This window comes from Mobula hypostoma, chromosome 7 (genome assembly GCF_963921235.1).
Source record: "Mobula hypostoma chromosome 7, sMobHyp1.1, whole genome shotgun sequence".
Taxonomy (NCBI): Eukaryota; Metazoa; Chordata; class Chondrichthyes; order Myliobatiformes; family Myliobatidae; genus Mobula; species Mobula hypostoma.
The window spans coordinates 35827678-35855559 of record NC_086103.1 but is presented as its reverse complement, the minus strand read 5'-3'; the positions used below and the strand labels follow the sequence as shown (position 1 = coordinate 35855559).

Here is a 27882-nt window from a genome sequence, read left to right as displayed (position 1 = left end):
AATCCTCCACCATGTTCACACTGACCCCCTGGATGGAAACAGGGGTCACCAGTACCTTAGCTCTCCTCAGGTCTACCACCAGCTCCTTAGTCTTTTTCACATTAAGCTGCAGATAATTCTGCTCACACCATGTGACAAAGTTTCCCACCGTAGCCCTGTGCTCAGCCTCATCTCCCTTGCTGATGCATCCAACTATGGCAGAGTCATCAGAAAACTTCTGAAGATGACAAGACTCCGTGCAGTAGTTGAAGTCCAAGATGTAAATGGTGAAGAGAAAGGGAGACAAGACAGTCCCCTGTGGAGCCCCAGTGCTGCTGATCACTCTGTCGGACACACAGTGTTGCAAGCACATGTACTGTGGTCTGCCAGTCAGGTAATCAAGAATCCATGACACCAGGAAAGCATCCACCTACATCGCTGTCAGCTGGGGGGAATCTAAAAATTCTGGACTCAACAGGTTAGGCAGTATTATGTGGAGCCAGGCACATTAATGAATCACAACAATGAACCTTCCAGCATTTGTTATTTTAAGAGTGTCGATCAGCTCTTATATGAATATGGACAATTTGCTAGCCTGACGAGCTAACGCTGAATGTCCAACTTAGTGAGGTGGAACTCACTCATTTATCAAACCCAATTTACTATAGCAGGTCTTCTCAAAAATCTTGAAGCAACATTCTTTTTTCTGTTCTATACAATAAACAATGATATGTCATCAAGCAAATTCAATGCAACCCATATCTAATTTAATAAAAGTTCCAACCTCGAAGAGTTTTAAGGAACTTCCATGAAAGTTCATCCCAAAATATTGCTGTTAAATTGAAAACACAATCTTGAGTGATATGTAATAATCTGAATAGCAAATTACATTTCCTCAATGAATTCTCAAATAGTTGGCATTAACTTATGAAGGAACTACCTGTGTTAAAACAAACTACGTCAAATGCCCAACCATAATTTTTTTTCTTCATGTATTTATTGCACAGAATTCTCCAAAAGTAACAAATGGTTAATACATAGTGCACACTGAAAGAAGAATATTTACAGGATGCCCTGGATGTTTTGTGCAGTTTAGACAACTTCCATTTGAGTCAAATAAATTAAAAATACTGTAAAAGACAATTACAATTGACAAAATATTAAATACAATAATATCTTGCTCTTAAATCAGCATTCATGTTGCAATTTAGAAATTACTTTGTAATAGTTATTTTGAAAAATTACTCAAAATCTCCCTTAAGACTTTAAAACCATAATGCATGAAAGAAAAGCTTTGTATAAACCCACTGCCTTTAACTACAGTAGAGGATGAGAAATTAACAGGATTTTTTCCCAAGCAATCCAAGTATCCCTTATTAAAGTAAACTCATCTTTTTAAATTGTACCTTGCAATGCATCCATTACTACCTTAACCAAATACGTTTTTATTATTGTTAGCCCATGCCTTGATGGAAATTTCCTTTAAGGCTGTGATTATATTAACAAAATCAATTCAATAGCTCAGAACCTTATGCAGAATAAAATCCAAGCGATATCAAAGATACTTCATCTTGTACTTTAACATCTCTGTGAAGGGTTCAAAAGGCACTCTCATTTTAAATTGCCCTCTCATACCTTTGTCTGGCTAAGATTTATATTTCCTTTTCTCCATGATATATCTTGACCAGGACAGTAAATGGTGTCTGCAATCCTAGCTTCTGCTAGTGCTGCTATAAAAACTAATCTTCCACTCTCTAAAAGGCTTTAGCTGGAATACTTTTCTATGAATACTGAAGAGAGGGAAAAGAAAAAAAACATAAATAACTCTTGCAGCATCACATAGATACAGTTTTGACATCAGTACAAACACCAGGAGTTCCAATGGAAAATATTAATAACTATTTAACTACTTTTCCCCAGAGTGGATGGCTATTTTAAAAGATTTTATTTACTTTGGTATTGTCTGCATTTCACCCTCATACTACTTCACACTTGAAAGATTTTAGTTGTTATAGTGATGGTCAAACTGGATTGCTAAATGATATCCTAACCTAACATTCCCAATCCTGGTTGGCACTGGGCTCTGAGAATATGCAAAAGTCTTAGAGAGATTACTATATTGTAAAAACATTGAAAAATACTGCAAAAATTAATGTAGTTAGGATCATGTACAGAATTCAGTATGAACATGAAAATACGATTGTCTTTTCACTTTATTTTATTCACATGATCGACCAGGAATGCATTAAACCATCCAGATCCAGAACCACATGTTGAAGATGATCATGCCTATTCTCACCAATTAATTAGCTAAAATTTACATTTCTTCTTCCACTTCTAGTTTCTTCTCATGAGCTCTACTCACATGTGGTGCCAGTGCCTGAACTTGGTACATTACCGCATCACTTAGCACCATGAGCTGAATAACATGCATAACATTGGCAGACAAATTATAAATAAAACCCAGCTAAACTAGAATTTGGTAGCAGAGAAATGAGAGTATGTTACATCCCTTGATGCAGAATTAACTGAGGTAGTACAGCATTGAACTGATTTTCCCTCTCCATTACAAAGCATTTTCAAATAAGTTTTGGTCAGATTCCTGACTGAAGGTCTGTTACTGATACAAATGAATGTATGTATTGAATTTTTGACTGATCTTTCCTATATGATTTTAACCAAATTGTTGCAACAATGCTTAAATTTTAGAAAGGTGAAGCAAAAGCAATCACAGATAACAATTCCTCTAATTAAAGGCAATAATTAGCACTGTTCGATTCCTGTCAGTTACATCAATATACTTAAAACATTAAAACAGACTTTTTTAAAAAAGTTTATTCTTAAGAGGGTTTTTGTAAAAGTAAACATACAAAACATCTTTCCAAATACTCTGTCCATGGAGTACAAAAAATAAAAATGCGCAAATATGTGCAGGTTCAGTAAAAACAGGAGTTAGTCCGACTTCCCTGAAGTCAAAAAATTTCCATACATGCAACATCATAGTTTTAGATCAAGTCAGAAGAAAAAGCTGAAATTTCTTGCTCTTGGTTTAAAAATGTAGTTGTTCAAATACCAGTTAAACACTGAAAAAGAATATTTCACTATTCTTTTTTTTTGGTCTCCCCTTCCAAAACTTTCTACTTGCTTTAGACAGTTTAACAGTGAGAAAAATAACTGTTTTGCTCAATACCGATCTTCTTCCTTCTACCAGCGTGATATTCTTCTGTGGCATTTTCATGCCATTAAAATGCAAGGACCTTGCCATATAAGACAAGAACATAGGATTACACGCATGGAAAATGTAAATATTTTGGTGTTGTCTTCCATTCTGTGCAGTCATTTCCTTTTCCAAATGTTTAACACAACTTGGCAATCGGGAAATTCAAAGCAATATCTGGGCCACATATGGAGAATGAGTGCTCGCTACAGCTGCCAGCAACGGCAGGTCACTGGATTCAATCCTATGAGAGAAGAAAATATGAGTAATTTTACAGAGTTCCAGAAAGCAAATTAAATATTTGTGTATTCCTTCACCTTGTGCATTTGGAAGTTTTTGTTTAAAGAGGGGCAAAAATAGCTTCCCAGTCTATTCCAGTTCAAATTGACACAGACATAATGCATCTTTACCATAATAATACAGAGCTTGCTCTATCCAATGCATTTCATTATCCAAAATTAAACTTGCTATGTTTCTGGATCTTGACCTTAAATTTTATTTAGAGATACTGCGCCGAACTGGTCCTTCTGGCCCAACTAGCCATGCCGTCCAACAACCTAATCACAGGATAATTTACAATGACCAATTAGCCTACTAACTGGTATATTGTTGGATCATGGGAGCAAACCGGAGCACCCGGAGGAAACCTGTATACACACGGGAAGGATGTACAAACTTTTTAACCAGATGACGCCAAAATTGAACTCCGAATTCTGATGCACTGTACTGTAATAGAGTTGAATAACTGCTACGCTGCTGTGGTGCCTCAGCAGCAAGTGTGACGCTATTACAGTTTGGGGCGTTGTAGTTAGGAGTTCAATTCCAGCATCCTCTGTAAGCAATATCTGTACAGCCTCACCACGGAATGCATCGGTTTTCCCCGGAGTGCTCCAGTTTCCTCCCACAGTCCAAAGACATACTGGGTAAGTTAATTGGTCATTGTAAGTTGTCCCTTGATTAGGTTAGGGTTAAATCGGAGTTGCTGCGGCTGTGAGGTTCAAGGTACCAGAAGGGCCTACTCTGCAATGCATCTCTGAATAAATACATACGTCCATTTGTTTAAGTCAGACATAGCACTGAGAGGAATTAAAATAATCCTTGGGTTACAGGAAAATAAGTAAATAAAATTGTCAGTTATTGTTTCTGATTGTTAATCAATAAAACTGGTGGTTGTTAAACAAAATAAATGACAAGAAGTTTTCAGGTTTTAAAAAACATATTACAAGGAAAAGGAATCTCCAGTCTTTAATCAATCTGATATACAAACACTCTCCGAGTCCCCCCCCTAGGTGGTAGACTTAATTCCCTGGCAGAAAGTAAAATTTAAAGGGTGAAGAGGAGGGGGGAGATTTTCCACATCCACACTCTCAACTTTATTATTCATATAACGTGAAAAGTATACAGTCAATGGCTGACAAGATTGTAGCTAAATATGATGGCTGTAGCTGAAAAGGTTACAAAAAGAAATCAAACCAAGACTCAAATACAAATAACAGGAATTCTGCAGATGCTGGAAATTCAAGCAACACACATAAAAGTTGCTGGTGAACGCAGCAGGCCAGGCAGCATCTCTAGGAAGAGGTGCAGTCGATGTTTCAGGCCGAGACCCTTCGTCAGGACTCTCGGCCTGAAACGTCGACTGCACCTCTTCCTAGAGATGCTGCCTGGCCTGCTGCGTTCACCAGCAACTTTTATGTGTGTTACTCAAATACAAATGGAACTTTACAGTAAATCATTGAGGTGCATTAAAAATGTGCTTTTGCATGGAACTGAATAAATAATTGAGAAAAAAAGTTGAGGGAAAATTAAGAACACCCCTGGAAGATGCTTGCAGCACAAAGGCATATTGTTGACGCCACACTGCCCCAATGACCTGACGTGTGACATCTGTGTGGAATTTATACATTTTTCCTGTGATCCCTTGGGATCCCCACCATCACATGTTCCTGTTGTTTTGAATATCAGAACCAGGGGGAGATCTGATAGAAATGTGGACAGTATGAAATGATGCTTAATGATTGGCCTAGACTAGTTAGGTCAAAGTGCCTGTTTCTGAGGTTTATCATTCCAAGTCGGAGTCTCAATACTTGTGTATTGTGCCACTCTGTCACTCATTCCCCAAAAGACTTTAAAATTAAACTGCAAGGCCTTCATTTGCAGCAAGAAAGGCGAAATAAATGACACTAGAGATCATGACAGATAACCTTGGGATCTTGCTAGTTTAAGTGACTTAACTGATACCACCAGTGAATGTGTACATTTGGAATCAGCTAAAATAGGGGAAAGGAAGTTACAACAGCAAAAGATAGAAATAATTTGGTTGATATCAATTAATACCCTTATTGAAACTGTGACTCAGAGCATTACAACACAGGTGGATGACATATTTCCTGTAAAAGTTTCCTCTTCATGTAGAATTTTAAAAAAAACAGCTGGAATAATGACATACATAATTCACTGCCTGAAAGATTAAAACTCCTTACCCCAAAACCATACCCAACTCCTTCACATGAACTCTCATTTGGCCCTTCAGATATTCCGACAACATCTTGCTTTTGAAGTATAGCTCCTGCAAGCGATCTTCTAGGTGCATTATACACTAGATATAAACAAGTATAGATTAATTCAATATTTTATACATAAGTAATCATTGTCCTTTTTAATATTCAAAACAAGTTGTGAAGATTCTTGGCATTCTGCTCATGACTAGCACAATGAAATACATAATGTCTTCCTGAACAGCTGGTGTAAGTGGTAGGAGGGGAGCAGCTGTCCTTTGCATGAAAATCAGATCTACAGCCAGAACTAATTACTGCAATGTTAAAGGAGAAGAGCCTCTATTTAATTCCTGGTGTTGTGAAGTGAAGATGCCCCATATTAAAGGTTAGAGCCATTTGGGGGACAACAGAACAGTAAAAATGTTACAGAATAAAATTGATTTGTTCTGAATCAATTTCTCCAACTCATTTGCAATGAGTTTCCCCAAGCCCCTACTTATCCTCTAATCACTGGTACTGCCTTGTAAACTGTACTCTTTTCCTCAGATCTGCAATTTCATCCCAAAGAGAATACAGATGTACCATGACCAAGCCTGGCTTTACCAGCAACCATTCACCAAATTTGACCAGATAATGACTTGCTATCACAGCAACAGTCAAATACCTTCTGGTGGAGTTTTTCTTATTCCTGATTTCAAACATCTTTTTAGAATCCACATGTACAGTACTGTGCAAAAGTGTTAGGCACAAATATATAGCCAGGATACTAAGACTTTTGCACAGTATTTGTGAACATGGAATGTAGAGTGAATTTGTAAATATGGTGGGAGAAAAAGATGTAGGGAACAGTGAGGGTGGAGCGCCACGGGAGGGACATGAGACAGATAGCAGAGAAGGAGTGCCAGAGGAGGGGGGACTCTGGGGCGGGGTGCACACACCCAGCCCTGAGACACCAGGCAAGATCATTTGATTCCAAACAATTGCTTTATTGATCATGACAGAATGTTTCTCTGGTGCTTTCCACTCCCTCCCCTCTTCCCAACCATGATTCCCCTCTCCCTGGCCCCTTCCCACTCACAATCCACAACAGAGACCTGTATCAGAATCAGGTTTATCATCACACACACACCCCCCAAGGCTTTTGCACAGTACTGTATATAATTGGTTTCTTTCAAATTAATTTGACCATTCTTCAAAAATAAAGCAAAGGGTTTTTCTTCATTTCCAGTCTCTTTTCAATTTGCCCATGCTTTTAACCTACAAGATTTAGTCCCATCTTTTTATCTTCTTAAACTCTTTGACTAAGTTTCTTCTTTTGGCAATTCTGCTGCCAAAATCATTAGCCCCTTTTCTCAGATGTAATAATTAAAACAACATTCACTGCTTTAAAAAAAAATGGTTTATTTCTTTTCTGTATGTATCATCCATCCTAAAGTGCACGAGTGTTACACTGTCACACACATAAACAGGCACATTGGAGGCAGAAGCAGTCTGAAGTTTTTTTTTGAATCTTCTAGTACGATTCTAAAATAGAATTTGGCTGCTGCCTTAGATATACAAACATCTGTACATGTCATTTCTTGGTAATAGGCTTTAGAATAGGTTTACACATTTATTAACCTCTGGTGGTTCTATTGAGATGAGTGATCAACCGCAATTGTGGGTTTAAGGATGATGGAAGCTAGATGTGAACATAGTCAACAGCAGCAGTGGTACTTCGTTTGACCTGATATTTTTATTTTATATCCGAGTAAACCTCAAATAAGATAACAGATCCCTCCCAGTCTCGAATACTTACAAAGTTTGGAGACAGATTTAGTTTGTAAAGTTGTAGAGTGGAATGAAGCAGATTAGACACCAAACTGGATACAAGTACTTCTTTCCCCAGTTTGTTGCTGTCCGTGACACGTCTCTGGCTACTTGCAACCTGGACTGTCCACTTATCCATATCTGCGATAATGCAAATTGCTTCTGCTATAGGTTCATCCAAAACAGGATGCTGAGCAAAAAAAAACATAAAATGGTTAATATATTCTCTATCTTGGAACATTAAACATAATGCAATTCTAAAATCAATGTCATCATAGCAAATCTGTAGTGGCTAATATTGGGAATATCTCATCCATCTTCTAACATGGAGGAAAAAATATTATTTACTTTTATTATTTTGTAATCAACAGTTTCTTTCTTCTTACAAGCTGGTAGTAACAGGGTCTTTTGTAAATTAAATACACAAATAGCATAGAGATTATTTACTGTACAATCTACAGTACTAATAACATAGGCCAGGGCTTATAATCTGAAGACACATTCCTCCCACACCATTTGAGTAATTTGAAGTCAATTGATTAAATTATCTGGAACAGGAGGAAGTGTGCAGATACTGGAAATCCAAAGCAATTCAAACGAAATGCTAGAGGAACTCAGGTCAGGCAGTATCAATGAAAATGAACAAACAATTAACATTTCAGGCTGAGAACCCTTCAGGACTGAGAAGGAAGGGTGGGGGGGAGAAGAGACACCAGACTAAAGAAGTGGGGAAGCGGGGTGGTGGGGAGGGGAAGGAAGTTAGCTGGTAGGTGATAGGTGAAGCCAGGTGGGTGGGAAAGGTAAAGGGCTGAAGAAGGAGGAATCTGCTTGGAGAAAGGGAAAGAAGAGGGGACCCAAGGGGAGGTGATGGGCAGGTGAGAAGGGGTAAAAGGTAAGAATAGGAAACAGAGGAGGAGGTGGGGGTATTTTTTTTTAAAACAGAAGGGGAAATCAATATTCATGGCATCAAGTTGGAGGCTACCAAGACGGGATAGAAAGAGTTGCTCCTCCAACCTGAGGATGGCCTCATCTTAGCACATGAGGAAGGCCATGGATTGATATGTTGGAATGGGAATGGGAATGGGAATTGGAATTAAAATTAAAATTAAAAGGCTTTGCTACTGGATAGTTCTACTTATGGCAGATGGAGTGGAGAAGCTCGACAAAGCAATCCCCCAATTTACTACAGGTCTCACCAATGAAGAGGAGGCCACAACGGGAGTATCAGACACAATGGAAGACCCCAGCAGATTTACAGGTGCGGTGTTGCCTTACCTGGAAGCTCAGATAAATTATCTGGAGTCTCATATCAATAAAAGCCACATGAAACTAGCACATTTGAAATGGAGAAGATCTGTTGTCCTTTGGAAATCAAAATACTGCAGATGATGGAAATGGAAACTGAATAGCCTGATGTGTCGTGGGAGTACATGGAGGATCGAAAGCAGCAAGCTGGCTGCATGCTCAGAGACCCGAGTTCTTTGGGCACAGAGCTCGGAAAAAGCAACGCAACAGATTAACACCATAATTCAGCGAGTTGTTTTTGTTATGTCTCCTCTCTCGCTGTGAAACGGGGACACGTCTTTTTCCCTCATTAGGGAGAGAGCGAGCCTGTGGTATGCTGAATTACCAGCTGAATGAGTAGTCTTTGAGGTACTGCAAGTCTGTGTCTTTGTTGATGCTTTGCTGCATGCTTGAGTGCTCGATGGAGGGTGCAGATGCTTTTTTGCTGGTGGGGGGGTCGTTGCTTTGTTGCTGCTTGTGCGTGGGAGGGGGGAGCTGGGGTGGGGGCTTTGCGATTCTAACATTTAACTGTCATTCATTCTTTGGTGCACTCGTGTTCTCGTGGATGTTTGTGAAGAAAAAGAATTTCAGGATGTATACTGTATACATGTCTCTGATATTAACTGTACCGACTGAAAATGCTGGAAATACTCAGCACAGGCAGCATCAGTGGAGACAGAAACAGAGTTAATGTTTCAGGTCAAAGACTAGAAACTGAAAATCTAGAAGAGGGAAATTTAAACCACTGTTCCTCTTGTCATTGTTCTTACCTCTTGTGACGTTACGTGAAACCTTTATAACTATGGGGCTCATTTTTGGCTGCTCCTTTAAATAGCTAAGCAAATAATTTAATTATGTTATAGATGGCAAATTCTGATAGGACACACAGTAAATGGCAGGGACCTTGAGGAACTTGATTCAAAAGGCATCTCATGGTGCAAGTCCATGGCTTGTTGAAAGTGGTGACACTGATGGATAGGGCAGCAAAAGCAGCACTGAAATGCTTGTCTTCATGGCCAAAGTATTGAGCACAAAACATTTACTCAACAGTGCTTGGTTATTGAATGGAGTTCTGGTCACCATGCTACAGAAAGGATGTAGTAGCAATAGATGTAAAGAAAATTCACCAGGATGTTACCTGGAATGTGGCACAGTAATTATATGGAAACTGAACAGACTGGGTTCATTCTCTTTGAAACATAAGGAGCCAAGGGGTGATCTATATATAGTGTTCTTAGTGTGAGATGTGGGAATTCTGGAAAACCTCCAGCCTCTCAGATAACCACATCTGCATCAAGCTGCAGCTTGATGACCTTTGGCTTATAGGGGAGACTGAGGAAGTGATAGATACGAGCTACAGGGAGATAGTCACCCCTAGGTTACAGGAGGCAGGTAACTGTGTGACCGTCAGGAGAAGGAAGGGAAATGGGCAGCCAGTGCAGAGTACACCTTTGGCTATTCCCCTCAAAAATAAGTGTACCATTTTGGATACTGTTGAGGGGGACAACCTACCAAGGGGAGCTGCAGTGACTAGGACTCTAGTACTGAGTCTGGTGCTGTGACTCAGATGAGAAGAGGTGAAGAGGACTCAGAGTTTCCACAGTTAGAGGAAAAGAGACGATATTTTGTGGAGACATACCCTGATGGTATGTTGCCTCCAAGGTGCCAGCGTCAGGGATGCATCAGATTGGATCCACGGCATTCTAAAGGGGAAGAGTGCAGAAGTCTTGGTACATACTTGCACAATGACATAGGTAGGAAAGGTGAGGATGTCCTGAAGAGAGGTTTTAAGGAGTTAGCTGAAAAGCAGGACTGCTGGAGTAGTAATCTCTGGATTGCTGCCTGTGCTACGTACTAATAAGGGCAAGAATAAGCACAATTGGCAGATAAATGCATAGCTGAGGAACTGGTGCAGGTGGTAGGAGTTCAGATTTATGGTTCATTGAGATTTCTTCTGGTAAAGGTAATAACTGTAAAAAGGGACACGCTACACCTGAACCTGAGGGGGACCAATATCCTTGTGGGTAGGTTTGCTAGAGCTGTTCGGCAGGGTTCAAACTAATTTAGCAGCAGGATGGGACCCAGAGCAATAGGGCTGAGGATGGGTTTACAAACAAAGGCAAAATGTAGTGACACTGCAAGGAGAGGGTGATAATAGGGTGAAACTGCAGTCAATGGGGTGAGTCACAAAGTAAAAGGTGGACAAAATCGAAAGAACTGAGTATGGGACTGAAGGTGTTATATTTGAATACATGCAGTACATGGAATAAAGCAGGGAAACGTAGCATGGTTAAAGATTGGCATATATGTCATTGTGGGCATCACTGATTCGTGGCTGAAAGTAGTTTATAGCTGGGAGCTTAACATCCAAGAATACACACTGTATTGAAAGGACAGGCAGGCAGGTAGGCAGAAGGGGTGGGGTGGCTCTTTTGGTAAAAATGAAATCAAATCCTTAGAAAGAGGTGACATAGGATGGGAAGGTGTAGAATCTTTGTGGGTAGAGCTAAGAAACTGCAAAGATAAAAAAAAACCCTGATGGGAGTTAGACACAGGCCTCCAAACAGTAGTAAGGATGTGGGCTACAAACTACAATGGGAGACAGAAACTGCTTGTCAAAAGAGCAACATTATGATAGTCATGGAGTATTTCAATATAACAAGTAGATTGGGAAATTTTGGTTGGTGCTGGATCCCAAGATGGCTTTTTAAAGCAGCTCGTAGTTGAGCCCACTTGGGGATCAATTATTCTGGACTGGGTGTTGTGCAATGAATCAGAATTAATTAGAGAGCTTAAGGTAAAAGAATCCTTCGGGGAAAGTGATCATAATATGATAAAATTCACCCTGAAATTTGAGTGAGAGAAGCTGAAGTCAGATGTATCAGTATTACAGGAGAGTAAAGGGAATTACAGAGGCTTGAGGGAGATGGCGGCCAAAGTTGATTGCAAGGGGACACTAGCAAGGATTGTGGCAATGGCCAAGTTTCTGGGAGCAATTCAGAAGGCACAGGATGAATCCATCCCAAAGAAGAAATATTCTCAAGGCAGGATAATGCAACAGTGGCTGAACAAGGGAAGTCAAAACCAACATAAAAGCCAAAGTGAGGACATATAATACAGCAAAATGGGAATGGGAAACTAGAAGACTGAGAAGCTTTTTAAAACCAACACAAGAGAAATAAAAAAAGTCATAAAGGGGGTAAAGATGGAAGATGAAAGTAAGCTAGCCAATACCAAAAGTTCCTTCAGATACATAAAGAGGAAAAGAGTGACGAGAGTAGATATTGGACTGCTGGAAAATGATGCTGGAGAGGTGGTAAAGGGGCACAAGGAAATGGCCAACGAACTGAATACGTATTTTGCATCAGTCTTCACTATGGAAGACACTAGCAGTATGGTGGAAGTTGAAGAGCGTCAGGGGGCAGAACTGAGTGAAATTGCCGCTACTAGAGAGGTGGTGTTTGGGAAGCCAAAAGGTAATTAAATCACCTGGACGAGATAGTGTGCACCCCAGCATTTTGAAAGAGGTGGCTGAAGAAATTGTGGAAGCAGTAGTAATGGTCTTTCAAGAATCAGTAGATTCTGGCATGGTTGCAAGGGACTAGAAAATTACAAATGTCACCCTTCTCTTCAAGAAGCGGGAGATGCAGAAGAAAGGACACTGTAGGTCAACTAGTCTGACCTGAATGGTTGGGAAGATGTTTGGAGTCGATTATTAAGGATGAGGTCTCAGGGTACTTGGAGGCACATGATAAAATAGGCCATGTCAGCAATCTGTGAAAATTATTGCCACAGGAGGCTGTAGAGGCCATCATTGAGCATATTTAAAGCAAAGGTTGAGAGATTCTTGATTGGTTAGGACATGAAGGGTTAGGGGAAAAAGGCAGAGAGGAAAATTGATCAGCTATGATGAAATGCGAGAGCAGACTCAATGGGCCAACTGGCCTAATTCTGCTCCTGTATCTTATGGTGATTTATTAATGTGAATTAACAATGGTTTGCTATAACAGTGTCAGTGACAGACCTTTTCCATTCAAAAAAACACTATTTTGGACATTGTAAAATGAAGTGAGCAGTACCATGGATGACATACCTGAACAGCATGTGTTAGATCTGAGGGCAAACACTGCTTTAATCTCTCATCACTGCCTGTTCCATGCAAAACAAAGTCTGATACATAATGAGGACAATAACCACCGAAAAGAGACCTTCCAAAATTTGCCATGCTGGGTTTGTTGCAGTTTATTTCAATTGCATTTGATCTATAGGGAGGGAAAAGAACAATTAAATTCAAGTTTCGGTAAAACGTTACGCAGCTGATCACCACTGAGTACATCTACATGGAGCACCGTCACGAAAAATCCAACATCAAGGAGTCCCACTACCCAGGCCATGCTCTCTACTTGCTGTTACCATTAAGGAGGTGGTATAGGAGCCTCAAGACTCACATCACCAGGCTCAAGAACAGTTATTACTCCTCAACCATCAGTCTCTTGAACCAGAGGAGATAACTTGACTCACTCCAACAGTAAACTGTTCCCACAAACTATGGACTCGCTCTCAAGGACTCTTTATCTCTCGTACTCAATATTTATTGTTTATTTATTTTTTACTATCATGTTTGCTTTTTTTTCTTTCTTTTTGTATTTGCTCAGATTGTCTTTTGCACATTGGTTCTTTGTTTCTTCCCCCAAGCCACTAGACTCCTCAATTCCCAGTCTAGTCTGACACCAACCTACACACACACACTGAACTGAACACCACTCCACTCCCTTTGCAATTTTTGCTCATTTTTCTCAATTCCTGTTAAAACATTTACATTTACATCATTTATTTTGTAATTTGTCCTTTACTGTGGCTATTGTCTTGTTTATTAATTATTGTACTGTCTTGCACTGTTTTGTGCACTTTATGTAGTCCCGTGTAGGTCTGAAGTCTAAGGTAGTTTTGGGTTGTTTCATGTAGTCTAGTGTAGTTTTGTGTTGTTTCATGTAGAACCATCGTCCTGGAGGAACGTTGTTTCGTTTTTACTGTGTACTGTACCAGAAGTTATGGTTGAAATGACAATAAAAGCGACTTGTCTGTCTTATTGTGCACAGTCCTTCATTGATTGTACTGTGTTTCTTTGTGTTAATTGATAATATCCACAAGAAAAATGAATCTTGGGGTTCTATATGGTGACATATATGACTTTGACAATAAATTTATTTGAACTTTGATCTCTTGAAATTTGCTTTCATGATCTTTTTACATTATATTTGCTTTCTTGTTTCTGAAGCTGAAACCATGTTGTGACTGAAGACACTGCAGTCAAACAAGGATTCGCAATGTAAATATTAAAGCAGGGATATAGGTATGTAGTGGTCACTTTATTGGGTACATCTGTTTGTTAATGTAAATATCTAATCAGCTAATCATGAGGCAGAAATGGAAAGCAAAAGGGCATGCAGACATGGTCAGGAGGTTCAGTTGTTGCTCAGGTCAAACATTTGAATGGAGAAGAAATGACTGTGGAATGACCGTTGGTGCCTGATGGGGTAGCCTGAGTATCTCAGAAATTGTTGATCTCCTGGAATTTTCACGCACAACAGTTTCTAGAGTTTACAAAGAATGGTGTGGAAAAAAAAAATCCAGTGAACAGCAGTTCTGTAGGCAAGAACACCTTGTTCATGAGAGGGGTGGGATGAGAATGGCCAAACCGGTTCAAGGTGGCAGTAAATTAAATAACCATGCGTTACAACAGTAATGTGCAGAAGAGCATCTCTGAACACACAACACCTCAGATCTTGGAAGTGGACGCCCTACAGAAGCAGAAAATCACGAACATATAGAAATACACTCAGCAGCCACTTTATTAGGTACTTCTGAGAATGTAATAGTGGCTGCTGTGTAGGTGAAAAAGTTAAGCAATTGCTTAAGTTTGCTTGTTTCTGAAGCAGAAACCTACATTGTAAGAAACAGGATGTGACTGGAGACACTTTGGAAACAAACAAGGATCTACAGCATAACTATCATAATGGAGATATATGAATATATAACCCAGTTAATCCTTTAAATTTCGCTTTTCATGATTAAGAATTAATGAACTACTCTGGTAAGATAATTTTGTTATATACAACTGATTAAACATTGAACAGTTGATTTTGCTTCGAACCTGGAGGTACAGTGGCATGCAAAAGTACAGGCACCCCTGGTCAAAATCTCTGTTACCGTGAATAGCTAAGTGAGTAAAAGATGACCTGATTTGCAAAAAGCATAAAGTTAATGATGGCACATTTCTTTAATATTTTAAGCAAGATTATTTTTATTTCCATCTTTTACAGTTTCAAAATAATAAAAAAGGAAAAGGGCCCAGAGCAAGTTTGGGCACCCTGCATGGTCAGTACTTAGTAACACCCCCTTTGGCAAGTATCACAGCTTGTAAATGCTTTTTGTAGCCAGCTAAGTGTCTTTCAATTCTTGTTTGGGGGATTTTCGCCCATTCTTCCTTGCAAAAGGCTTCTAGTTTTGTGAGATTCTTGGGCCATCTTGCATGCACTGCTCTTTTGCGGTCTAGCCACAGATTCTCGATGATGTTTAGGTCGGGGGACTGAGAGGCCATGGCAAAACCTTCAGCTTGCGCCTCTTGAGGTAGTCCATTGTGGATTTTGAGGTGTGTTTAGGATCATTATCCTGTTGTAGAAGCCATTCTCTTTTCATCTTCGGCTTTTTTACAGATGGTGGATGTTTGCTTCCAGAACTTGCTGGTATTTAATTGAATTCATTCTTCCCTCTACCAGTGAAATGTTCCCCATGCTACTGGCTGCAACACAAGCTCAAAGCATGATCGATCCACCCCCATGCTGAACAGTTGGAGAGGTGTTCTTTTCATGAAATTCTGCACCCTTTTTTCTCCAAACATACCTCTGCTCACTGCGGCCAAAAAGTTCTATTTTAACTTCATCAGTCCACAGAACTTGTTTCCTAAATGCATCAGGCTTGTTTAGTTGTTTCTTTGCAAACTTCTGACGCTGAATTTTGTGGTGAGGACGTAGCAAAGGTTTTCTTCTGATGACTCTTCCATGAAGGTCATATTTGTGCAGGTGTCGCTGCACAGTAGAACAGTGCACCACCACTCCAGAGTCTGCTAAATCTTCCTGATGGTCTTTTGCAGTCAAACGGGGGTTTCGATTTGCTTTTCTAGCAATCCTACGAGCAGTTCTCTTGGAAAGTTTTCTTGGTCTTCCAGACCTCAACTTAACCTCCACCATTCCTGTTAACTGCCATTTCTTAATTACATTACGAACTGAGGAAATGGCTAGCTGAAAACGCCTTGCTATCTTCTTATAGCCTGCTCCTGCTTTGTGGGCATCATTTATTTTAATTTTTAGAGTGCTAGGCAGCTGCTTAGAGGAGCCTATGGCTGCTGATTGTTGGGACAAGGTTTGAGGAGTCAGGGTATTTATGAAGCTTTGAAATTTGCATCACCTGGCCTTTCCTAACGATGACTGTGAGCAAGCCATAGGCCTAACAAACTATTTAAGGTCTGAGACCTTGGTAAAAGTTATCTGAGAGCTCAAATCTCTTGGGGTGCCCAAACGTTTGGACAGTGCTCTTTTCCTTTTTTTCCCCACTCTAAAATTGTACAAAACAGAAATAATACACTAGCCTTGCTTAAAATGTTGAAAAGAATGTTTCCTCTTTAACTTTATGACTTTTGGAGATCAGTTCATCTTCTACTCACTTAACTATTCACAGTAACAGAAATTTTGACCAGGGGTGCCCAAACTTTTGCATGCCACTGTATCTGTGTCATTCATTATGAAAAATGACTCCCACTTCATAGGTTTCATGCAGTTGTCTGCAAACAGAAATGCACAGGAATTTATAGGTTTATCATGTCCAGAACAGCAAAAAATTAAAAGCAAGTTTTGAGGGTATTCTGGGTTTAACAAAGAATAAAGCCTGTGCTTAAGTTTTACTTTATTTCTGCTTTAAAAAAACATTTACAGGGTCGTTATAATTCATGGAAGATCAACCCACATGCCAAAAGTTTTAAAGTTAACACAACAGCAAGGTTAGCAAGGTAGTGAAATGGTTGAATGATAAACTGAAATTTTGCTTGTCCTCAACTGACCTACATACTTCATAGTATTCCTGTTCAGTTCAGAAACTAATCTAGTACAGAAACAAATTTGTAAATCATTAGCAGAATTTCACCCCATCCCTGCCCAAAGGAATTTTCACAAAAAAGACAATCTGCAGATGCTGGAAATCCGAGCAACACACAAAATGCTGGAGGAACTCAGCAGGACAGGCAGCATCAATGGAAAGAAGTACAGTCAACGTTTCAGCCTGAAATGTCGACTGTACTTTTCTCTCCCCCCATAGATGCTGCCTAGTCTGCTGAGTTCCTCTAGCATTTTGTGTATGTCGCTCCAAAGGAATTTTAAATGCACAGTTATGAGTTGTTTTATTAGGAAATGCTTCATTAATATAATTTATCTACTTGATGGTGTTTTGAGCCATGAGACACCCAAAAAACTCTCTTTCACATCCAATTTCTAAAAGTATACTATATAGAACATTCTGTGCCTCAGTTATTAGACAAGATATACTGCAGAGCAGTGGTCCCCAACCACCAGCCCGTCAGTAAACGATATAATTTGGCAATATGAAATGATATGGGTCAGCTGCACCTCTCCTCATTCTGTCATGCACTGTTGAACTTGAACACCCCCCCCCCCACGTCAGGTGGTCCGCAAGAATATTGTCAATATTAAACCAGTCCACAGTGCAAAAAAGGTTGGGGACCCCTGCTGCAGAATATCCATCAAAAGCAGGAAATCCTAGAAACATTTAAGTTATAGAACTGCAAAATTTTTTTTGTTATAAGTTAGTCATTGAAAGCAACAGAATGCACTGGTCAGCAGCAGCAAAAATGAAAGTGGAAAACTATAAATAGTAAATGATTCCTAATCTTATACATCATGTAGAAGACAAAAGTCCAACATGTAATTTGTAGAGCTAAGTTCATCCTCCAGTCTCAGGCAGCAAATGTCAATTTACAAGGCAGACCCATTCTAAATAATGTTTTGCATATTGATGATATCATTTTTCCCCACTAGAATTCTGAACTGTACCCACTACAGCCAATAAAGAGCTATTCTGTAGCCACATATGTATATAATAAACTACTTCTGGTCCTGAATTTTAAAAAACTGACTAACGTTGTGCTTGAAGGTGAGAATCATTCTTCAGAGCCTGCCAACATTCTTATGTAGTAGCAATAATAAGTTTTGCTGAAAATGCAGGAAGTGAACTTTGCCTCACATGAAATAAATTCTTGCATCGATACTGCTTGATTGCCTGTTGCCTCATCACAATCACATCAATTATTCCCCATTATAAAATTTCACATCTATATTTATAGCTGCTATTGTCTCAACAATAAAATTAACATCCTTCACTGCAGAGAAATTTCATATTCAAAATCCATTTTCTGAACTGAAGCAATGCTAGTGTTTTCAATTAATGTCTACACAATTGTAGAACTGCCATGTGTACACAATTGCTGCGTGCTTAAAACAGGAGATAACCAACCATTTTGGGAATGGACATGGTTAAGTCAAACATAAAAGCACTAAAGTAATCACAGTCAATCCACTACACTGACTCTGTGGGAAATTTGCCACAACACTAGATTAGTACTTGTCTATCAAGCAGTGACAGGGTGAATTCAGCTTAATCTGCTCTAGCAATTAAGATTTTATTCACAATTTGTTTTGTTTTTAATTCAATTTCTTTCTTTGCACTATCTCCTAAGAGCAGCATGTCACTGCAAGGCTACATGGGGGCGAAGGTTGCCCTCTTTATCATTACAACCAATCCTGAAGTTTGAACTTCCAACCAGACTAAGTGGTTGGGGGGGGGGGGGGGAGAGAAAAAGATGTAATATATTCTGACTGTGTTAGATGTGAACAGTGAGTAGCATATATTCAGAGGGCTTCTAGCAAGCTTCCCGATGGATGAGTCATCTCCAACTCCACATGTCCTTATCACTCAAGCAAAACATCCAATTTCAAATTCATGTCAACTTTCCTGAATAATGCAACTCAACAAAAGTAATCTCATTTGATTGTTTGTACATATGTCACAGAAAATACACAAATTAATATAGTGCAAGATATTCTTGCTCGGTACAAAATATTTGCTCTTACCCAGGAAAAGGTATGTGTTCCAGCCAGTCATCTTGCTCTGAACTGTAGTAATTATGTCTGGACAATTCATGCCCTGCATCTTCATTCTCACTGTCACCCAAGGCACTATCTGAGCTTTCATTTCTGGGAATATCCCACTCAACCACAGGTGGTGCTTTTTTCTGTAGATGGCCTTCTGCACAGTGATTAAGAAGGGAGGCCTTGTCTCTGGTGTTCTGCCCAGCAGAACTGAGTGAATGCGATTCTAAATCCGTTACATACACTTTACAAGTGCAAATGCAACTGCTTCCATTCATGCCATATTGCTGGTCATTGTCCTGAATACCAAGCCCCAGATCCAAAATATTTTGCTGCTCGCCTTGCAAATCTTCTTTAGGAAGATCATCGATGGTCTTTGCTTCTATTAAATTGCCTTCATTAAAATACTCATCAAATAGACTCAAGCTTCCTTCATGTGACGCATCCCATTCATAACTGTGTGTACTGGACAATGTTTCCTCTATCCGATTTGTTTTGTTTTGGCCCAAAGATTTGTTCAGTAAGTCTTTCTGTGCTCTTTTTTTAAGCTCCCCAATGCCCTTTTGTAGTGCCTCATTGGTTTCTTTTCTCTTGGTTTCTGTATCAGAGTCAGGTGAGAGTGATTCACCAATCTGAAAAGTGACTTTTTGCATTGAAATGGGACAATTTTGGAGATGATTTTCACTACAGGGAATGGAAGAAGGCAACTGTTTATCAGGAGGCTGTTTTTCAATTACCGGTTCTATGATGTGGCTTTGGTCTACAGCAGCAGATCTGACAGAGAGCAATGTTTCGGTCTTGGCTTCTGGCACACTGTGTATGCTTTCTTTGTATGGCTTGATGGCATCTTCCCTACAAAGAGCCGGCAGGTTTGCAGTACAGCTGCTTGGGCCACAATTGGTTTCCCACAAGTTCCTGTGAGATTGTACCAATGCATCATTTGAACCACTTGCCTCTTCCTGCCTGTTATCATCTTGCTGTCCTTTCCTAGGATGAAGGGGACATTTCTCGCTCTGGATACTAACAGTGCTGTTCTCTGAAAGAATATTCTGATTTTGCAAAATGGTTGGAAAATGGGAGCTTTTATTTCGGTGAATTGTAACCACGACATACTCGGACTCTTCTATCTCTCCTTTCTCAAGGGATGTGGTCATTACTGACTCAGTCATTTCAGAATCACCATCCCCCTCCACCACTAGATGGGTTTCCTGCAGCTCTGAGCATCGAATGAAGTAGGTGAGGAAGTGCAGTAGGCGCTGGACCAGTTCTTGCCGCTTGCCGACCACTACTGTCCGGGCTAATCTTACAGGAGAACCTATTGCACCATGCAGATCAACTGTCACAAAATCAAATGGTTAAAATTAGAAGAGAATATTTTTGATGGTTGTATGAAGATTAAGGTAAACTGATGCTTTGAAACAGTATTATTTTCCTATGCAAAAGAACTTGAGCTTCCTCACAAACTAGATACAAAACAGTCTATGAATGGCTCTACAATAATATAAATTTCCCTCCATAACCTTATGTTAAGCATCCACACAACAAATTTTCTTTTGTATTTCTCCAGTGTCTCCAATTCAATGCAGTTCCAAAAAAATACAGAGCCCAACTGCAGTTATCTCAATGGATGTAAAACCACAGGAACTGGATTCTCAAAGTCTATTTCAAATGGATTAAGTGCACTAAGATTTTGCCTTAATCCATTCTGGGAAAATCAGGTTGGTACTGGACCCCAAGAAAGGGAGTTTGTGGAGTGCCTCCGAGATGGATTCTTAGAGCAGCTTATACTGGAGCCCATCAGGGAGAAGGCAATTCTGGATTTAGTGTTATGTAATGAACTGGATTTGATAAGGGAAATCAAAGGAGCCATTAGGAGGTAGTGACCATAATATGATGTTTTAATCTACAATTTGAGAGGGAGAAGGAAAAATCAGAAGTGTCAGTGTTACAGTTGAACAAAGGGGACTATGGAGCCATGAGGGAGGAGCTGGCCAAAGTTGACTGTAAAGTTACCCTAGCAGGGATGACAGTGGAACAACAATGGCAGGTATTTCTGGGAATAATACAGAAGGTGCAGGATCAGTTCATTCCAAAGAGGAAGAAAGATTCTAAGGGAAGTAAGGGGCAACCGTGGCTGACAAGGAAAGTCAAGGACACTATAAAAATAAAAGAGAAGTATAACATAGCGGGAAGATGAGCAGGAAGCCAGAGGATTGGGAAACTTTTAAAGAGCAACAGAAGATTACTAAAAAGGCAATATGGGGAGAAAAGATGAGATACGAAGGTAAGGAAGCCAAGAATATAAAGGAGGATAGCAAAAGCTTCTTTAGGTATGTGAAGACAAAAAAATTAATTAAGACCAAAGTTGGGCCCTTGAAGACAGAAACGGGTGAATTTATTATGGGGAACAAGGAAATGGCAGATGAGTTGAACAGGTATTTTGGATCTGTCTTCACTAGGGAAGACACAAACAATCTCCCAGATGTAAAAGTGGCCAGAGGACCTAGAGTAACAGAGGAACTGAAGGAAATTCACATTAGGCAGAAAATGGTGTTGAGTAGACTGACGGGACTTAAGGTTGATAAATCCCCAGGGCCTGATGGTCTGCATCCCAGGGTACTTAAGGAGGTGGTTCTTGAAATTGTGGGCGCATTGGTAATCATTTTCCAATGTTCTATAGATTCAGGATCAGTTCCTGAGGATTGGAGGGCAGCTAATGTTACCCCAATTTTTAAGAAAGGAGGGAGAGTGAAAACAGGGAATTATAGACCAGTTAGCCTGACATCAGTGGTGGGGAAGATGCTGGAGTCAATTATAAAAGATGAAATAACAGCACATTTGGACAGTAACAGGATCAGTCCGAGTCAGCATGGATTTACAAAGGGGAAATCATGCTTGACTAATCTTCTGGAAAGTTTTGAGAATTTTTGAAAATGGACAAGGGGGAGCCAGTGGATGTAGTGTACCTGGACTTTCAGAAAGCCTTTGATAAGGTCCCACATAGGAGATTAGTGGGCAAAATTAGAGCATGTGGTATTGGGGGTAGGGTACTGACATGGATAGAAAAAGAGTAGGGATTAACGGGTCCCTTTCAGAATGGCAGGCAGTGACTAGTGGGGTACTGCAAGGCTCGGTGCTGGGACTGCAGCTATTTACAATATACATTAATGATTTAGAGGAAGGGATTAAAAGTAACATTAGCAAATTTGCAGATGACAAAGCTGGGTGGCAGCGTGAAATGTGAGGAGGATGTTGTGAGAATGCAGGGTGACGAGTTGGATGAGTAGGCAAATGCATGACAGATGCAGTTTAATGTGGATAAATGTGAGAGTATCCACTTTGGTGGCAAGGACAGGAAGGCAAATTACTATCTGAATGGTGTCAAGTTAGGAAAAGGGAAAGTACAACGAGATCTAGCTGTCCTTGTTCATCAGTCATTGAAAGTAAGTATGCAGGTACAGCAGGCAGTGAAGAAAGCTAATGGCATGTTGACCTTCATAACAACGGGAGTTGAGTATAGGAGCAAAGAGGTCCTTCTGCAGTTGTACAGGGCCCTGGTGAGACCACACCTGGAGTATCATGTGCAGTTTTGGTCTCCCAAATTTGAGGAAGGACATTCTTGCTATTGAGGGAGTGCAGCGCAGGTTCACGAGATTAATTCCCAGGATTGCAGGACTGTCATATGTTGAAAGATTGGAGCGTCTGGGCTTGTATACACTGGAATTTAGAAGGATGAGAGGGGAACTGATTGAAACATATAAGATTATTAAGGGATCGGACATGCTAGAGGCAGGAAACATGTACCTGATGTTGGGGGAGTCCAAAACCAGAGGCCACAGTTTAAGAATAAGGGGTAGGCCATTCAAAACGGAATTGAGGAAAAAGTTTTTCACCCAGTGAGTTGTGGATCTGTGGAATGCTCTGCCTCAGAAGGCAGTGGAGGCCAATTCTCTGGATGCTTTCAAGAAAGAGTTAGATAGAGCTCTTAAAGATAGTGGAGTGAAGGGATATGGGGAGAAGGCATGAACGGGGTACTGAATGTGGATAATCAGCCATGATCACAGTGAATGGCGGTGCTGGCTTGAAGGGCCAAACGGCCTACTCCTGCACCTATTGTCTATTGCCTTAGTCTAACACTAAACCCTAATCCCTTAATATCTGGAAAAAAAAGCTTCAAATGGCTTTGAACATACTTAGCAATTAAGCACCTACAGTCTTCTGGAATAAAGAATTTTAAAAATTGACTACACCGAGTTAAGAAATTTACTCTGAGTACAGTACTCTTTGGCTGTACGCTGCTTTTGAGATTGTGACCACAGGTTATAGGCACCCTGACCTAGGGGGGATATCACTTCCGTGTCTACCCTGTCAAGCCTGTTAGGAGAAGGTTTGCAGAGATAACACCCCCCCAGAAAGGAAAACAGTCACCTTAACTTTGACAGCTTGGATAGGCATAGACATTAAACTCAAGCTCAACAATTCATGTGATCTATTGTATATTTGACCATTCCAATAGATTTTATTAAAGCACATTGGTGTGGTGTGGGTCACTTGCACAACTCAAATGGATTTAGTAATTGTCCAGTTTGTAAAAACATCTTTTAAAATAAAACATACCTAATTGGGCCCACAGCGGATTATAGGGGTTGGATTTCGAAAGCATATCAACACTTTGAGAGGAATGCTTTTCCAAGAAAATTTTAATAGGTGGTTGACCATTTGGCATAACAGTGGGGACCCAGGCAAGATGATTTGTGAGTACAGCAGTAATCAAGGCAGGTAGAAACCTGATTAAACACAAAAATAAAGATTTAAGCAAATTTGTTAAATCATGTACATCTATGCAAATACAATTTGTTCATTTAATAAGTACACAGCTTATCTCATAACAAAGAGGAATGTAACAGCTAACAAATATCTTATGGCATCATTTCACTGTGAGAGATAATAGAAGTGTTTAAATTTCAGTCTGTCAATCTTCTTACCTGATGCCAGATCAAATATGGTCAAGAAGCCTTATAAATACTGACATATTGCTGAAGGACTTCTGAACTTTTTGCTTGAGCTATTGAAACTTAGAATCAACTATCCAAAATAAAACTCTGCAATCAACGAAGAAAGCTGCCTTAATTATTGCAGAGCAACATGGTTATGCAAGCATGACACTAGATGAATATTTTGGAATCAAAAAACTGACAACCACTCAGAAATGACCAGGACTCCAATCACCTTGTGAAACTTAAGGATTGAAAAAAGGCAGGAAAAATGCTGCAACCACATGAAGCTCTAGCCCTTACTCATGGAAAGCGGATTTATCCCTGTGAAGCCCTTTGATTGTCCTGAAAAAAGGCCACACACTCGTGCTAGCAAGCTCGAGCCTTTTCTGTCTCTGTCTCTCTCTCACACACACACACACAAAACAAGGAGTGCAGAGGAAGTAGTAAATACATTTTGGCTGCACACAAAATAGCAAGGATTATTCAATAACCAACAAGACAAATGATGAGACTTTTTTTAAGCCAAAGCCATAGGTTAAAATGCATTTTAACCTATGTATCTACAAACATAGTATAGATAAGATGTACCATGAGATTTAAATTTTTGCAGAGAGTGGCAAAATGGACCTGACTCTCAGAGAGAACTAGGAGGCACTTCATCAGACGGAAGTGAGCATTTGAAAATAAGATCGTTACCATGTGCCTTTCTGACAAGTTCTAAAGTGGTTGAGAAGTGGGTTAGTACACAAAAAGCAAAGCACCATGGACAGATAATATGCAGTGTTTTTTTAAAAAGTTTTTTTTTGCAAAGATTCCTGTTTTCTTCAGATAGAGAGGAAATGAATAGATTTTTAAGTGCAATTCCTTGTGCAACCACTAGATGACGAACATGAGACAATGGACTGAACCAAAATCCAGTTTTATCTCTGTATAATGAATTTGGTCTCCACACTTCACCTCTCACCCTCCATCACCAATCAGTTCTAAGGGCAGAAACTACAGTGCAGCCCCTACCCTGTCTATGAATCACAGATTAATTAAAAAATATAATTGGTTTTTGCCATGCAACTTGAAAGATTCAAACAAGTCAAATGCAATTTTTAAAAGTCATAGAATTATACATGAACTATCGAACTTCATCAGGACCTGATGAAAACATGTCTAACGCTCCACCACGTTGTCTCCTCAGTTCTGTCAAGCTGTAGATATAATGTGGCAAGTTAAAGACCAAATTTCCAACTTTCCCTGACTTTGCTGGTAATAGGTGGGGAGAAAAGTCAGTTTCTCTTTCACCAGCCTCAGTTCAAACGATGCAGGGAAGTTGCACTAATGATCAGGAAGAATAACACAATAGGTGTGGGAGAGCACTCTGAGTACATTTTAAGAAATCTATTTATATGGAGAAGACTGGACCTTGAGAGAAAGTGCTAAAGTGGGAGAAGGTAATATTTGGCAGGAGATGAGAGCAGTTTAGGAATTGCTGTTATTGGGCAAGTTCACATCTACCATGTAGCAGTCATTTGAAAGGTCAGCTGGTCAGAATTCAGGATCAAAGTGTTCTTGTGTAGGACAGCAAGAAGAGCATGTTTTGGAAACCTTGAGTGACAAGCAATGTTGCAAATTTAGTCAAAAAGTAAAAATCATATGAGAAATTAAACAGGGAGTCAGGAAGGGTAAAAGAGTCTGGGAAATATCCATGGTGAGTAAGATTACAGTGAATCCCAAGGCATTTTATACATACATTAAAAGCAAAAGGATAGCCAAGCAGACTGCAAGATCACTTCAAAACTAAGGAGGGACTTCGTGCCCAGAGCTAGAGAAAGTGGGTGAGCTGCTAATCAGTACTTAGCATTAGTATTCACCATGGTGTGGACTCCCAAGCTAGGCTCCACAGACCCTTTGGTTAATGGTAGGGGTCCATGGCATAGAAAAGGTTGGGAACCCTGCATCAAGGAGAAGGGCATGGAGAATAATGAGGTCAGGAAGACATAAGCTGATATTCTAGGAAATGTTTTTATTGGTGTTGAGTGTCTTGAAGAATGCAAAAGTGGAAAGCCCCCATTTCTTCATGACGTCTCTCACAGGTTATGGAGATATGCAAGAGATGAGATTGCAGGCACCTTGAGAGAGGGATATAAAGATCCTCTGAAGGCAAGATACCAGAGGACTGGTGAAAAGCCACTGACATTCCTTTGTTAAAAAAAAGGAATAGGGATAATCCAGCAAATTACAGGACTTTGAGCCTAACAGTGGAGAAATTACTCAGCTACGGTACTACTACTTACTCAGTATTTACTCACATCTGGAAAAGCATGAACATGGATATTCAAGCATTGCACGGGGAAGTTATGCCACACAAACCTGATTATCAAAGTAGTAGTACCATTGTCGAGTAATTTTGAGGTGATGAAGATGATTGATGAGGGTAGGGCAGTGTATTCCACAATGTGTCTCATGGTTGGCTGATCCAGAAGATTAAGCACAAGGGACCCACAGAGACTCGGCAGATTAGATTTAAAATTGACTTGGCCGCAGAAGCTTGAGTGCAGTGGAGGGGTAAGTGCTACTCTGACTAGAAGGCCATGTCCAGTGGTGTTTACAGAGATCAGTGCTGGACCTTCTTTTATTTGTGATATATAACTGATATGGACAAAAATGTAGTGTGGCTGACTATCCACAAAAAAAAAAGCAGATAATGAGAAAGATTGCTGAAGGACACATTTGGATATAGATCAGTTTGAAATTGAGCAGAGAAGTGGCAGATGAAGATCAGTCCAGATAAGTATGAGGTGCTGCACCTTGGGAATTCAATCAGAATCAGAATAGTGTTTATTATCATTGGCATCAGTTGTGAAATTTGTAGAAGAGATGTATTGCAACAGTAGTACAGTGCAATACATTAAAGTTGCATTAAATATTTAAAAATAATAAATTGTGCAAAAATAGAGCAAAATGGTGTTCGTGAACCTTTCCGATATCTGATGGCAGAGGGGAAGAAGCGTATTCCTAAAATGCAGAATGAGTATCTTCAAGCTCCTGTACCTCCACCCTGATGGTAGTACTGAGAAGAGGTCATGTCCTGGGTGTTAGAGGTCCTTAATGATAGATGCCATCTTTTTTGAGGCATTACCTTTTAAAGATGGCCTCAATAGTGGAGAGGCTGGTGCCCATAATGGAGGTGACTGAGATGACAACCCTCTGCAGCCTTTTTCCGATCCTGTGCATTGTCCTCTCAATACCAGATATTGTTGCAACCGGTAAGAATATTCTCCACTGTACATCTGTAGATAGCTGCTAGAGTCTTTGGTGTTACACCAAAGTACAAGAAGAAAGTATACAATAAATGACAAGACCCTTAGGTGCCTTGTTGTGCAGAGGGGTCTTGGGGTGGAAGTCTACAGCTTCCTAAAAGTAGCAACACAATTAGACAGGGTGGTAAAGGCGGCATACAGCATGGTTGCCTTCGTCAGTCAGGGAACAGAGTATAAAAGTTGGCAAGTCATGACAGCTATATAAAACTTCATCCAAGTCATATTTGCAGTATTTTGTGCAGCTCTGCTTGCTGCATTACTGGAAGAAATGTGAAAACTTTGGTGAGGGTACAAAAGAGGTTCATCAGGATGTAAACCTGGATTATACAGCATTAGCTATGGTACATGGAAAGATTGGACAAATTTGGGATAATTTTCTCTGTACTTGTTGGAGGTTGAGGGGAGGCTGGGGTAATTGTGTGGCATGGACAGGATAGTCAGTCACAGGCATTTCCCAGGATGGAAATTGTCATATACTAAAGGGCATATTTTTAAGGTGAAAGGGAGAAAGTTTTAAGGATGTTTGCAACATTTTATGTTTCCATAGAGTGGTAGATATCTGGAATGTAC

The 27882-nt window shown here is 39.9% G+C and overlaps 1 protein-coding gene across 3 annotated transcripts in view; it reads right to left on the bottom strand.

Annotated features, from left to right (window-relative positions):
- Positions 1–971: 971 nt before the first annotated feature.
- Positions 972–27882, bottom strand: part of fnip1 (folliculin interacting protein 1) — a 96845-nt gene continuing 69934 nt past the window's right edge. For all 3 annotated transcript variants that reach the window (XM_063053263.1, XM_063053265.1, XM_063053264.1), the window contains 6 exons: positions 23622–23791; positions 18987–20340; positions 12881–13049; positions 7493–7693; positions 5680–5795; positions 972–3440 (listed from right to left, as the gene is read on the bottom strand). In XM_063053263.1, coding sequence (XP_062909333.1) covers positions 3362–3440; positions 5680–5795; positions 7493–7693; positions 12881–13049; positions 18987–20340; positions 23622–23791 — 2089 coding nt within the window. In that variant the 3' untranslated portion in view covers positions 972–3361. The remainder of the gene's footprint in view (positions 3441–5679; positions 5796–7492; positions 7694–12880; positions 13050–18986; positions 20341–23621; positions 23792–27882) is intronic.